The 13300-nt window shown below is 40.4% G+C and overlaps 1 protein-coding gene across 1 annotated transcript in view; it reads right to left on the bottom strand.

The window, feature by feature from the left end:
• Positions 1 to 241: 241 nt before the first annotated feature.
• Positions 242 to 13300, bottom strand: part of GPR64 (G protein-coupled receptor 64) — a 108552-nt gene continuing 95493 nt past the window's right edge. The window contains exons 24-26 of the mRNA XM_006835680.1: positions 8212 to 8313; positions 6904 to 7056; positions 242 to 426 (exon numbers count right to left, since the gene is read on the bottom strand). Coding sequence (XP_006835743.1) covers positions 242 to 426; positions 6904 to 7056; positions 8212 to 8313 — 440 coding nt within the window. The remainder of the gene's footprint in view (positions 427 to 6903; positions 7057 to 8211; positions 8314 to 13300) is intronic.

Below are 13300 nucleotides of genomic sequence, written 5' to 3'. Positions count from 1 at the left end.
CCTATTCTTGCTATGTTGTTTAAAACAGATCTTTTAAAATACAAGATAAGTAACCACATTGCAAATATAATGCCTTGACTTCCTCTTCCCATACTAACCACTGCCCTCAATGAGCCAACACTCCTCCCGAGGTTGCTGAGTATAAGATTAAGTAGGATTTTGGACATCTCACATTGCGTACAAGGTAAAAATGAACATTTTCACACTGTCAAGAATCATGCTTTGATTTTAGAAAAAGGAATCACATTTGCTCAATAAAGTGTAAGCTTCCCCGTTTTGAAGTCCTTCTGAGTGCGATACGGCTTTTCCCGTTGCACAGGTCCTCTTTTTCATTAAACACATGCTGTTTTCCAGAGAAGTCATGAAGGCACACATCTCCATTCTGGACACTGAAAGAAACACCATTTTTCTCTGTAGAAGCATTCCCTGTAAACGGAAAACCCAAATTGGAATCATCCACAAAAAAAACAAAACAAAACAACAACCAAACTGGAAGATCACTTTATTTTTAGATAGGCATGCTTGAAAACATGCCTGATTTAAATACGTTGATTTTATTTACATTTCATTCCTTCCCTGAGGGCTCTTTAAGGAAACTAAACAAACATGAAGATTGCTTAGGAAACCTGTTTGCTCTGATAGCTTTTGTTTTGTTGTTAAGTGCTGCTGAGTCCTTTCTGACTCATAGCTACCCTGTAGAGTTTCTGAGACTATAAATCTTCACTGGAGCAGAAAGCCTCTTAACCCTACAATTCAAGTAGCACCATATGTGTAATAGGAAAGGACTTCAAAAAGTTTGAAGAAAAATACCATTATCTTTCAATTCTATATTTCCACATAGTTTTTTTTTTTTTTAAGCCCTTCACATAGCCTAACATAATATTATGGTGCCAAAAGGCACCACTCTTCTGTCAGTTTGTGGTGCTGTGGTGGCTTGCGTGTTGCTGTGATGCTGGAAGCTATATCACCAGTTTTTTTTTTTTTTTTTAATATCAGCAGGGTCACCCATGGTGGACAGGTTTCAGTTGAGCATCCAGACTAGGAAAAATCAGAGGCAGATTACAATCTTTAGCCACTGAAAACCTTATGAATAGCAGCAAAACACTGTCAGATAACAGTGCTAGAAAATGAGTCCTTCAGGTTGGGAGGCACTCAAAATATGACTAGGGAAGAGCTCTGCCTCCTGCAAATGAAGTAAAAATTGCCAGGCCTTCATTTGCTGATAGTGCACAACTCAAAATGAGGAGAAACAGCTGCAGACATCCATTAATAATCAGAACATGGAATGTACAAAGTATGAAGCTGGGAAAATCGAAAGTTGTCAAAAAATGAAATGGAACGCATAAAGATCAACATCCTAGGCATTAGTGAGCTGAAATGGACTGGTATTAATCATTCTGAATTTGACAACCGTATGGTTTACTATGCCAGGAACAACAAATTCAAGAGGAATGGTATACCGTTCATCATCAAATAGAACATTTCAAAATTGATCTTGAAATACAATGCTGTCTGTAATAGGATAGTATCAATACCCTACAAGGAAGACCAGTTAATACCACTGCTGTTAAAATTTACACATCAGTGATGAAGAAGTTGAATTCTACCAACTTCTTCTGTGTGAAACTGATCAAACATACAATCAAGATGTATTGATAATTACTGGTGACTGGAATGCAAAGGCTGGAAACAAAGGGTCAGTATTTGGAAAATATGGACTTGGTGATAGAAACGATGCTGGAGATCACATGACAGAATTTTGCAAGACCAATGACTTACTCATTGCAAATACCTTTTTAAAACAACATACAGATGAACCTCACCAGACAGAATACACAGGAATCAAATTGACTACATCTGTGGGAAGAGACAGTAGGAAAGCTCAATATTATCAGCCAAAACATGACCATCAATTGCTCCTATGCAAATTCAGGCTAAAGCTGAAGAAAATTAGAACAAGCCCATGAGAGCCAATATATGACATTGAATATATCCCACCTGAATTTAGAGATCATCTCATGAAATCAAGATTTGATGCATTAGACACTAATGACTGAAGTCCAGAAGAACTGTGAGTCATCAAGAACATCATACAGGAAGAAAGCAAAAGGTCATTAAAAAGACAGAAAAGAAATTAAAGACCAAAATGGATGCCAGAAGAGATTCTGAACCTTGTTCTTCAACATAGAGATGCTAAAGCAAATGGAAAAAATAAGAACATAGACGAGCTGAACAGACAATTTCGAAGGGCAGCTCAAGAAGACAAAGAGAAGAACATGCTCAGCATTTCTCAAGGTGAAAGAACTGAACTACAAATTCAAGCCTCAACTTGAAATATTGAAGGATTCCATGGGCAAAATATTGAATGATGCAGAAAGCTTCAAGAGAAGACAGAATGTATACAGAGTCACTGTACCCAAAAGAAATGGTCAATGTTTAACCATTTCAAGAGGTAGCATACGACCAAGAACTGATGGTACTGAAGGAAGAAATCCAAGCTGCACTGAAGGCTTTGGTGAAAAATAAGGCATCAGGAATTGATGGAATACAAATGGAAATCTTTCAACATACGGATGCATCAGTGCTCATTAATCTAAGCCAAGAAATTTGGAAGTCGGCTACTGGCCAACCGATTAAAAGAGATCTGTATTTGTGCCCATTCCAAAGAGAGGTGACCCAGCGGAATGCAGAAATCATCAAACAATGTCATTATATCCCATGCAAGTAAAATTATACTTAAGATTTTTTTTTTTTTTTTAAATGGCTACAACAGTACATTGATTGGGAACTGGCAGAAATTTAAGCCAGATTCAAAAGAGGATGTGGAACTAGGAATATCATTACTGACATCAGATGGATCTTAGCTGGAAGCAAAGAATACCTGAAAGATGTTTTCTTGTGCTTTATTAATTATACAAAATACAAAGGTTTTTGATTGTGTGTGGATTATGACAAGCAATGGATAACATTGTGAAGAATTAGTATTCCAAAGCACTTGATTGTGCTCATGAGAAACTTGTACATAGACCTAGTGGAGTCGATTTTGACTCATAGGGATCCTGCACAGGGCTTCCAAGGTTGTAAATCTTTATGGGAGCAGAAAGCCTCATCTTTCTCCTGTGGAATGGCCGGTAGTTTCGAACTGCCGACCTTGAGGTTAGCAGCCCAATTTGTAACCTTAAGGGAATACTAACTGGTTTAAAATCAGGAAAGGTGTGCACAGGGCTGTATCCTTTCACCACAGTAATTCAATCTGTATGCTGAGCAAATAATCCGATAAACAGGATTACATGAAAAAGAGCATAGCATCCAGACTGGAGGAAGAGTCATTAACAAACTGCAATATGCACATGATGCAAACTGGCTTTTTGAAAGTGTTGTTGTTATTGTTAAGTGTTAATGGAGTCGATTCTGACTCACAGCCACCCTGTATAATGTTTCCAAGGAGCAGCTAGTGAGTTTGGACTGCCAACCTCGTGGTTCAAACCAACCTTGTAGTCCAGTGCATTATCCTGCAGCACCACACCAGGACTCAAGGAGGATTTAAAACACTTCCTGATGACGATCAAAGACCACAGTCTTCAGTACAGATCGCAGCTCACAAGTGGGTGAGTAAATAACAAAATGATAAATGGAGAAAAGACTGAAGTTGTCAGAGACTTCGTCTTGCTTATATCTACAATCAACACTCATGAAAGCAGCAGTCAAGAAATCAAATGATGTATTGCATTAGACAAATCTGCTGCACAAGACCAAAGATATCAATTTAGGACTAAGGTGTGCCTGACCCAAGCCATGATATTTTCAATAGACTCATATGCATGTGAAAATTGAACCATGAATAAGGAAGACCAAAGATGCATTTAAGTTTTGGTGTTGGAGAAGAATCTTGAAAGTACCATGGGCTGCCAGAAGAACAAACAAATCTGTGTTGGAAGAAGTACAACCAGAATGCTCCTTAGAAGCCAGGATGGTGAGACTTCATCTCTCATACTTCAGACATATCATCAGGAGGGAGCAGTCCCTGGAGAAGGACATAATGCTTGGTAAAGTGGAGGGTCAACAAAAAAGAGACCCCCAATGAGATGGATTGGCACAGTGGCAGTATCAATGGATAGCGCAGGACCATGCAGTGTTTCCTTCTGTTGTTCATAGAGTCGCTATGAGTCAGAACAGACTCAACAGCACCAAACAACACTACCAAAAGGTTAAGATAAATATGTGTATCCTTACAAGGTTCTTGGTTCTCTGAAATGAAAAGAAACTTTGTATTAGAGAGACCAGCTACAACAGTCAAGCTAAGATGAAACAATCTCTCTCTTACACTAAACTGGAGCCCTGGTGGCACTGTGGGTTAAACTCTGGCTGCTAACCAAAAGGTCAGAAGTGCAAACCCACCAGCTGTTCCTTGGGAGAAAAATTGGCAATCTGCTCCTATAAAGATGTATAGCCTTGAAAACCCTGTGGAACTATTCTACTCTGTCCTATAGGGTCGCTATGTGTTAGAATCAACTTGATTTCCTAGAAGAAAGTACCAACTCCAACCTAAGAGGAAGCCAGGGAGGAACTAAGCTTTCTCGAGTAACTGTGGTTTGGAGCTAAGCCTCCATTACCCCAAGCAGGCCCTGAATTACAGGGGACATGGCTACCATGGTCCTCCAGATCCCTGCTGCCATCTTTCTGACCATTATACCACTGGAAGGAAGACAAAAGCTGAGTAAGCAACCCATTTGTTAGCTCATGACATAATACTAATGACAGCAACCGTGTCAAGCACACTGTAAGTACTATATCACTATAAACCTCTGGGGTTATTGTTGCTATTGTTAAGTACCGTGGAGTCCATTCCAACTCATAGTGACCCTGTATAGGGTTGCCCAGGAGTGACTGGTGAGTTTGAACTGCCGATGTCATGGTTAGAAGTTCAGTGCTTATCCTACCGCACCACACCAGGGCTCTACTCTATAAGGTTGTCGTTGTTGTGAAGTATCGTAAAATTGGTTCTGACTCATAGTGACCCTATATAGGGTTTCCAAGGAGCAGCTGGTGGGTTTGAACTGATGACCTTGTGGGTAGTATTAATATCCCCATCTCACAGATGATGAAACTGAGGTTTTGTAAATTAAGTGCTTTGCCCAAGATTACACAGCTCAAAAGTGATGTTTCTGACACAGCTCAAATAGAGCCTGTGCCTTTCTGAGTCAGCTGCCCTGATTTGGTCATTTTGACTTTGGGATATTTGTACAGTAAACAAATCATTAAACTTTCAGCTTCTTTTTAGAAATTGCTAAGTCATGTGAATGATTATCACCACCTTAGTCCATCCCTCATCCATCCCCATAGGGACCAAGGAGTCAGGGATGTCAACCCAACATGCATATTAAATATATGGCCATTTTGATGGCCTTAGAATATATCCCCATGCTCACTGTCACACATCAAAACTAGGTAAGTCGATAAGTCTTGACAAACAGCCATATCAAAATGTGCTGCTTCTATCAAATCCTATTCCCGGAAGGAAGACAACACTTTGATCTGTGAGCTGTTTCTAGAATCTGGAAAAATCTGGTTAGGCTTCCTAATATGTTGTAATCTAAGCATTCCTCATGGCCCACCCTGCTCCTCTGATATCTCTATTTTAAACTTGCTTTCTCATGCCAGCTTCTTAACCTGGCTGAATTCCCACCACCTCTATTTGGACTATCTACATTTACTCATTCCTGAAAGAAGGGTCTGATGAAGAGCCCAATGCTTTCCCTCAGATATCTACAACAGATATACGGCCATGGTGGCAGCTGTTTCTTGTCTTTCAGGATAATGGTTTTCAACCAGGAGCAATTTTTGTTTGTCATAACTGGGGGATGAGGGGAAGGGGATACAATTGGCATCTAGTGAACAGAGGTCAAGAATATTGCTACATGTCCTATAATGCAAAGGATAGACCCTCACTACAGGGAACTAGCCAGACCAAATGTCCAGTGGGGAGTCTGAAAAAGCCTATTTTAGCAGCATCCTATTATATTTTACAAGTCTATACAAATCATTAGGACCTCCCATCTTTGGGCAATTGGAAAACTATTTGGTAGATGCATGAGCCTTCCATAAACTTTATTTGAATCAGTCATAAAAAGAACTTCTACCCTAAAACGATGAATAAAGGCAAATAGGATTGTATTGTCAGTGAAGGAGAAAGGATAAAAGCAGAACTGAGAGTTTTATAAAAATGTAAGAGATGTATTAAGAAGCCAAAGAAGGTAACGCTAGACAAAGCTTTTCATGAGTAACAAACAGCCCAATTTGAAGAAAGAAAACCAGAAGATCATTAAAGTTTCTGCCAGAAATGTCAGCATTTGAGCAAAGGAGGCTCAGCAGTCATCAACTCACATGCTGGTGACCTATATGGCCACCAACATTAGTCACAAGCCATCCTGTGGTCATTGGTATATTTCACCTGGTAGCCCAGTTAAGGAAAAGAATTAACAACCATGACAAGCGACAGATACATAGGCTTAAAAGTGTTGAAGATGTGTATGACTGTAGATGTAATACATATCGATAAGCACTCATTGACTATTTTCAGTATGGCTCTCAGAGAAATTGCACAGTACTAAAGTCTCTGGGCCAGACTCAACTAGGATTAGCAACATTAGAACTTTTAGATTATCCTCACGTCCCATTGTAAAAAAAGAAATCTTACAAGGAAAAAAATGGTTCTGGTGTTTGCTCTGAAACAAATTCATTCATTTAGGTTGATCAATTTTCTGTTTTAGAAGGGAACCACATTTTGATTCATTCATCTTCCGTTGGCTTATTAGCAAAAATGCCATTCAAGGAGAAAACTACTTGGGGGGAAAAAAAAAGACAAACACTAGCTTGACAAATACTGTATTGAGGCATACGTACCATTCCCGTCTACGTGCACTGAGCAATCATTATTCACTAGCAGTGTGGTGGAGTTAGTGGAGTTACTGTTTGACTGTAAGGAATTTGAAGAACTGGACACTCCTTGGTTTACAGTCTGCTTCTTTAAACCATTAGTAGCAGTTTTACTCCAGTCTATAGCAGAATAAGCATTATAGAAAAACAGGGCAGTATGTTGAAGCTCCAATGCAAGAGACAGATCAGTGTTAACAAGTTCTACTTTCTCCTTTCAAGACCTTACAAAGAAGTCATACATTTAGCAAGCTGGTGTGATAAAACGTATTTTACTTTAAGGTGATATACATTTGTCCTTTTACTGATTACTTGGTTAAAAACCACCTATATACTTCTGGAATGAAAGGTCAAGCTAATTTGATTGTCTAGAAAAAGTCATTGAATTAGAAAGTAATTCAGAAGCCCTGACTATCTCGTCCACGACACAAATTACTGACATTTCTTAAATCCACCGAAATGAGTAAATTCTATCTATGGGCATTGCTTTTTTCGGGAGTGCAGACTCCTGTGTTCCCCCAGATACTGCAAAGGTGGTATCCATGGGTGGTAGCAAAGCAAAGGAGTCCCAGGGTGGTACAAATGGTTATCATGGTTGGCTGCTAATTGAAGGGTTGGAAGTTTGAGTCCACCCAGAGGTTCTTTGGAAGAAAAGCCCAAACATCAACCCTTGAAAACCCTATGGAGCACACATAGGTCACCGTGAGTCGGAAGCAACTCAACAGCAACTGTTTTTTTGTTGACGCAAAACGAATTTAAACTTTTACAAACATTACATCATTCTGTATTTGAAAAAATAAGCTATTTGTTACAATAGGATGTACATAGAAAGAATTTCAAAATCACCAAATGTATGCTAAAGCTTATACAAGTATATGAAGTCTGGCCTGTTGACAAACTAAGCAACTGACAACCAGGACCTGTGGAGAAAAGGTTGAGTCATAAAGGTAAATGCTCAAAATTACTTTGGGTACATGAAAAGCATGAGCTCATAAAGAATTCAAGCCTAAATATTTCATTGTTGCTTCATGCAAGCATTTAGCCAGCCCACTAGTTCTATTGCTCCCTAAATTCCCATATAGGAATCGGTACTTTTTAGTTCCCTAGATTTTCATTTTAAATTAATGTCCAGAACCAAGCTTTTCTGCTGAGCAGGTACCATTCACAGATATGTGGACTGGAGGGCCCTTTGATAATGACGGCTTGGGATCTTAACATAACATAATCATTTTTACCTCAAAATTTAAGAGGAAGGGGAAAAGCAAGATAAATCTTTACCAGAATTTTCAGCCAGCCGCAACTTTCCACAACAAAGATATCGTCTCCATTGCTTCCTGACATTCTCTTTTGCAACACCGTAAAAGATGAATATGAAAAATCCTAAGGGTGAAAACCAAAAACCAAAAACAGAACATACTGAATTCCCAACTCTGACCTGGATACCCGTGAGCTGATTTTACAAAAGAAATTCTTTGTCAGTTGTGGGCAAAGTGACCTCTTGCAAACAGTAAAACATTTTGACTTGTGTCAGAATAGAACTGTACTCCACGGGGTTTCCAATGGCCGATTTTCCGGAAGAAGATCACTCTTTCAAGTTGCCCCTGGGTGGACTTGAACCACCAACCTTTCAGATAGCAGCTGAATGCAGTAACGATTTGCACTTCCCAGAGGTTCCTGCTAACTGAAGAAAACATCTAGGTATGGGAAAACTTACCATTGAAAGGTAAGTATGAAGAACTAACTTCATACTTCCAAAATTAAACTCACCGTCTCCCGTCTCATTTCCTGCCCTAGGCCAGCATCTCCCATCTTTGATGTACAAGTCATCCATGTACCCCAGAGCCCAGGAACTCTCTCTCCAAGTTCTGTCAAAGCCATCTCCTCAGTCATTTCACACACTTCTCCTGTCCAGGCCAACTGCCACACCCCTTGTTTGAGCCTACCCAACCTGGTCTGAACCACTCCATCAGTCTCCTCCTATGCCTACCACCCAAAGCTACTCAGGGAAATTCTCCACTGGTTTTCCAGCACATAGAGAGCAACGCTGAAGGCTTGGAAAGGGCCCTGGATGCTCTGCCTGCTGCCTGCCTCTGTCCTCAGCTCTGCAGCTCAGTGTTCCTTCCTCAGCCCCATCTGTGGCACTCCCCAGGGCTTTTACCAATATAAATTATTTGCTGAATGAATGAACGAATTCTGAGTTCTCTGTCTTCCTAATCCCCAACACATATAACTTTACATCTGCATTTTAAAACATCAGGTAGGAGGAAGCAGGAGCCCACCCCAAACACCAACATCTTGAGTACTGCATATTGTTGTTGTTAAGTGCCATCTAGTTGGTTCTGACTCACAGTGACCTTGTATAGCGTTTCCGAGAAGTGGCTGGTAGGTTGGAACCACTGGCTTTGTGGTTCAAATCAACCTTGTGGTCAGGTGCTTATCCTGCAATGATACTTGTGCTCATTTGCCACCCTAGAAGGTTTCCTTGGTATCATTAACAGGGAAATGGCATGTACGAGAGAGATCAAAACGGAGATGCACTATTCCAAAATCAGAATCTACTCATGTTGGCAGTGGTGGTTGCTACTGATTTGATTCTTGGTGCCTGGTCTTGCACCACCTTCATGATCTTTGGTATGTTTGAGTCTAAGGGAACCACTAAATGCTAGGCTGCTAACCAGATGGCTGAGGGTTCGAACCTATCCAGCAGTTCTGCAGGAGAAAAGTCAGATGATGTAATAATTCTGTAAAGATTGGTGGTGATGATTCTGTGCCGCGGAGTCTGTTCTGACTTAGCGACCCTGCATGGGTTTCTGAGGTTGTAAATCTTTATGGGAGCAGAAAGCTTCATCTTTCACCCACAGGACAGCTGGTAGTTTCGAATTGCTGACCTTGATTGAGATTAGCATCACGATGCATAACAGCTATGCTACCAGAGCTCATCTGTGAAGATTACAGGAAATTCTCTGGGCCAGTTATACTCTGTCAGATGGAGTCACTATGAGTGGAATCAACTCTGTGGCATCTAACAACCACTACATGTTTGAGGATATTGTTTGTAACTATTTTGTGAGTCCATCTCATTGATGGTTTCTTCTTGAATTAACTCAAAAGCTTTATGAATTAGGCTTTAGTCCCTTTTATAGATGAAACAATAACTCCTTTTTCTGTATTCATATTCTAATTCAAAGATATTTCTGGGGAGGTGGACAGAATAATAAATTGGAGGGAAATGAAGAAAAGCAAGTTCAGTTTCCATATTAAATCTTTCAGGGTAGGTATGTTGCTTTCATGTTTCTGATCAGTGTGATTAAGAACATAGTTACTTTTCTTTTAAGGTATCTATTACTTTTAAGGAGCCCTAGTAATATAGTGGATTATACTTTGGGCTGCTAACTGCAAAGTCAGCTGTTCAAGTCCATAAGGCACTCCACAAGAGAAAGATGAGGCTTTCAATTCCCCTAAAAATTTATAGCCTCGGAAACCCTATACAAAGAGTTGAGATGAGTTGGAATTGGCTGCACGGTACACCACCACCATCACCACTGCTTTTAGCATACTATGGTTGGCACAAGGAGCGCTGGGGGCACAATGTTTAAGCACTTGGCTGCTAACCAAAAGGTTGGCATTCTTCAAACCCATCAGCTGCTCCACAGAAGAAAAATGTGGCAATCTTCTTCTGTAAAGATTGTTGTTTTTGTTGTTAAGTGTAAAGATTACAGCCTAGGAAATCCCTTGGGGGCAGTGTGCTCTGTCCTATAGAGCCACTGTGAGGCTGAACTGACTCAATGGCACACAACAACATTGTTGACACATTAAATCTTTTCTTAAAATCCTAAAAAAAAAACTTATTTGCTCTTTTTTCTGGTTTTGCTGTTAATACAAGAAGATAGTGCTACAACACCTGGGTATACCAATCCATTAAATGGTATGTTGTACGTAAAAACTAATAACTGTATATAATCTCTGCCTATAAGAGTCCATGACAAGAGCTAACTGCAAGAAGTTGACCAAAAAAAAATCAAACAGCACAATTAAAAGGCATTGTGGCAGAGAAAGTAAAAGGAAAGGAAACGAAGGCAGTGGATTGCTGTTATTCTAACATGAATCTCTTAGCTTGCTCAATTTTTAATGCCATTAACACAGAATCACATATATGCAATGGAATACTACACAACGTTCAAGAAAAACACTGCATCTGTAAAACATCTCACAACATGAATGAACCTGGAGGACATTATGCTGAATGAACTAAGTCTATCAAAAAAGGAAAAATGTTGCTTTAGACCACTACGATAAAAAGTCAGGAGTCCTGGTGTGGCGCTGTGGGTTAATGCACTGGACTGGAAAGTAGATTTAAACCACAAGGTTGGCAGTTCAAGCTCACCAGTGGCTCCTCAGAAATCCTATACAGGGTTGCTATGGGTCGGAACTGACTCAACGGCACTTAATAACAACATAGAAAGTCAAGGAAAGGTTTACACACAGAAAGAAACATTATTTGATGGTTACCAGGGATGGGACAGGGAGGGAGGAAAATCACTAACTAGAGAGTTGTTGTTGTTATTAGGTGCCATCAAGTCAGTACCGACCTGTAGCGACCTTATGCACAGCAGAACAAAACACTGTCCGATCCTGGGCCAACCTCACTACTGTTGCCACGCTTGAGTCCATCGAGGCTGCTACTTGGCCAATCCATCTCGTTGGGGATCTTCCTCTTTTTCTCTGACCCTCCACCTTACCAAACATGATATCCTTCTCCAGTGACTGCTCTCTCCTGATAATATGTCCAAAGTCTGAGAGACGAAGTTTGGCCATCTTGGCCTCTAAGAAGCACTCTGGCTGCACTTCTTCCAAAACGCATCTATTGGTTCTTTTGGCAGCCCATGGCACTTTCAATATTCTCCTCCAACACCATAACTCAAAGGCATCAATTCCTCTACGGTCTTCCTTATTCACTGTCCAGCTTTCGCATGCAAATGAGGTTATTGAAAATACCACAGCTTGGGTCAGGTGCACCTTAGTCCTCAAGCTGACATCTTTGCTCTTCAACATTTTAAAAAGGTCTTGGGCAGCAGATTTGCCTAATGCAATATGTCGTTTGATTTCTTGACTGCTGTTTCCATGAGTGTTGACAGTTGATCCAAGAAGAATGAAGTCCTGGACTGTGAGATGGAATGAGCCGGAACACAAACACCCACGTGTAAGGCTTTATTGGAGGTTGGGAGGAGAGAGAGAGAGAGTATTGCTGCGGGGGGAAGGACTTTTATACTGGTTAAAGAGGACGGCGGGGTTGAGATTAGTAGAGGTAAGTGATAGGTTGACTAGGGATGCCTTACAGGTAGGGAGAGAGGAAGTTCCTGTAGGTTGGAAGAGAGGTTCTGGGAGGGAGAGTGAAAGCGTGGTAAGCAGCCATTTTATTATGCATGTGGATGAGAGATTCCATCATGGACAACTTCAATCTTTTCTCCATTGATAAGAATGTTGTTTATTGGTCCAGTGGTGAGGAGTTTCATTTTCTTTACATTGAGATGTAATCCATACTGAAGGCTGTGCTCTATGATCTTCATCAGTAAATGTTTTAAGTCCTCTTCACTTTCAGCAAGCAAAGTTGTATCATCTGCATATCGCAGGTTGTTAACGAGTCTTCCTCCAATCCTGATGCCACGTTTTTCTTCATATAACCCAGCTTCTCAGATTATTTGCTCAGCATACAAGTTGAATAGGTATGGTGAAATAATACAACCTTGTTGCACACCTTTCTTAATTTTAAAACATCCAGTGTTCCCATGTTCTGTTTGAACAACTGCTTCTTAGTCCAGGTACAGATTCCTTATGAGCACAATTAAGTGTTCTAGAATACTCATACTTCACAATGGTGCCCATAGCTTGTCATGATCCACACAATCGAAAGCCTTTGCATAGACAATAAAGCACAGGTGAACATCTTTCTGATATTCTCTGCTTTCAGCCAAGATCCATTGGACATCAGCAATGATATTCCTCATTCCATGGCCTCTTCTGAATCTGGCTAGAACCTCTGGAAGTTGTCAATGTATGCTTGCAGCTGTTTCTCTATTACCTTTAGTAAAACTTCACTCACATGGGATATCAAAGAGATTGTCCTATGATGATTTCCGCATTCCGTTGGGTCACCTCTTTGGAATGGGCAAAAATATGGATCTCTTCCAATCAGTCGGCCAGATTTTGTCTTCCAAATTTCTTGGCAGAGATTAGTGAGTATGTCCTGTGCCTCCTCAAATTCTTGAAAGATTTCGATTTTTATCCCATCAATTCCTGGTGCCTTGTTCTTTGCCAACTCCTTCAATGCACCTTGGACTTCCTCCTTCAGTATCATTGGCTCTTGATC

The sequence above is a fragment of the Chrysochloris asiatica genome, unplaced genomic scaffold (genome assembly GCF_000296735.1).
Source record: "Chrysochloris asiatica unplaced genomic scaffold, ChrAsi1.0 scaffold00018, whole genome shotgun sequence".
NCBI lineage: Eukaryota > Metazoa > Chordata > Mammalia > Afrosoricida > Chrysochloridae > Chrysochloris > Chrysochloris asiatica.
This window is presented reverse-complemented; position numbering and strand designations above follow the sequence as displayed.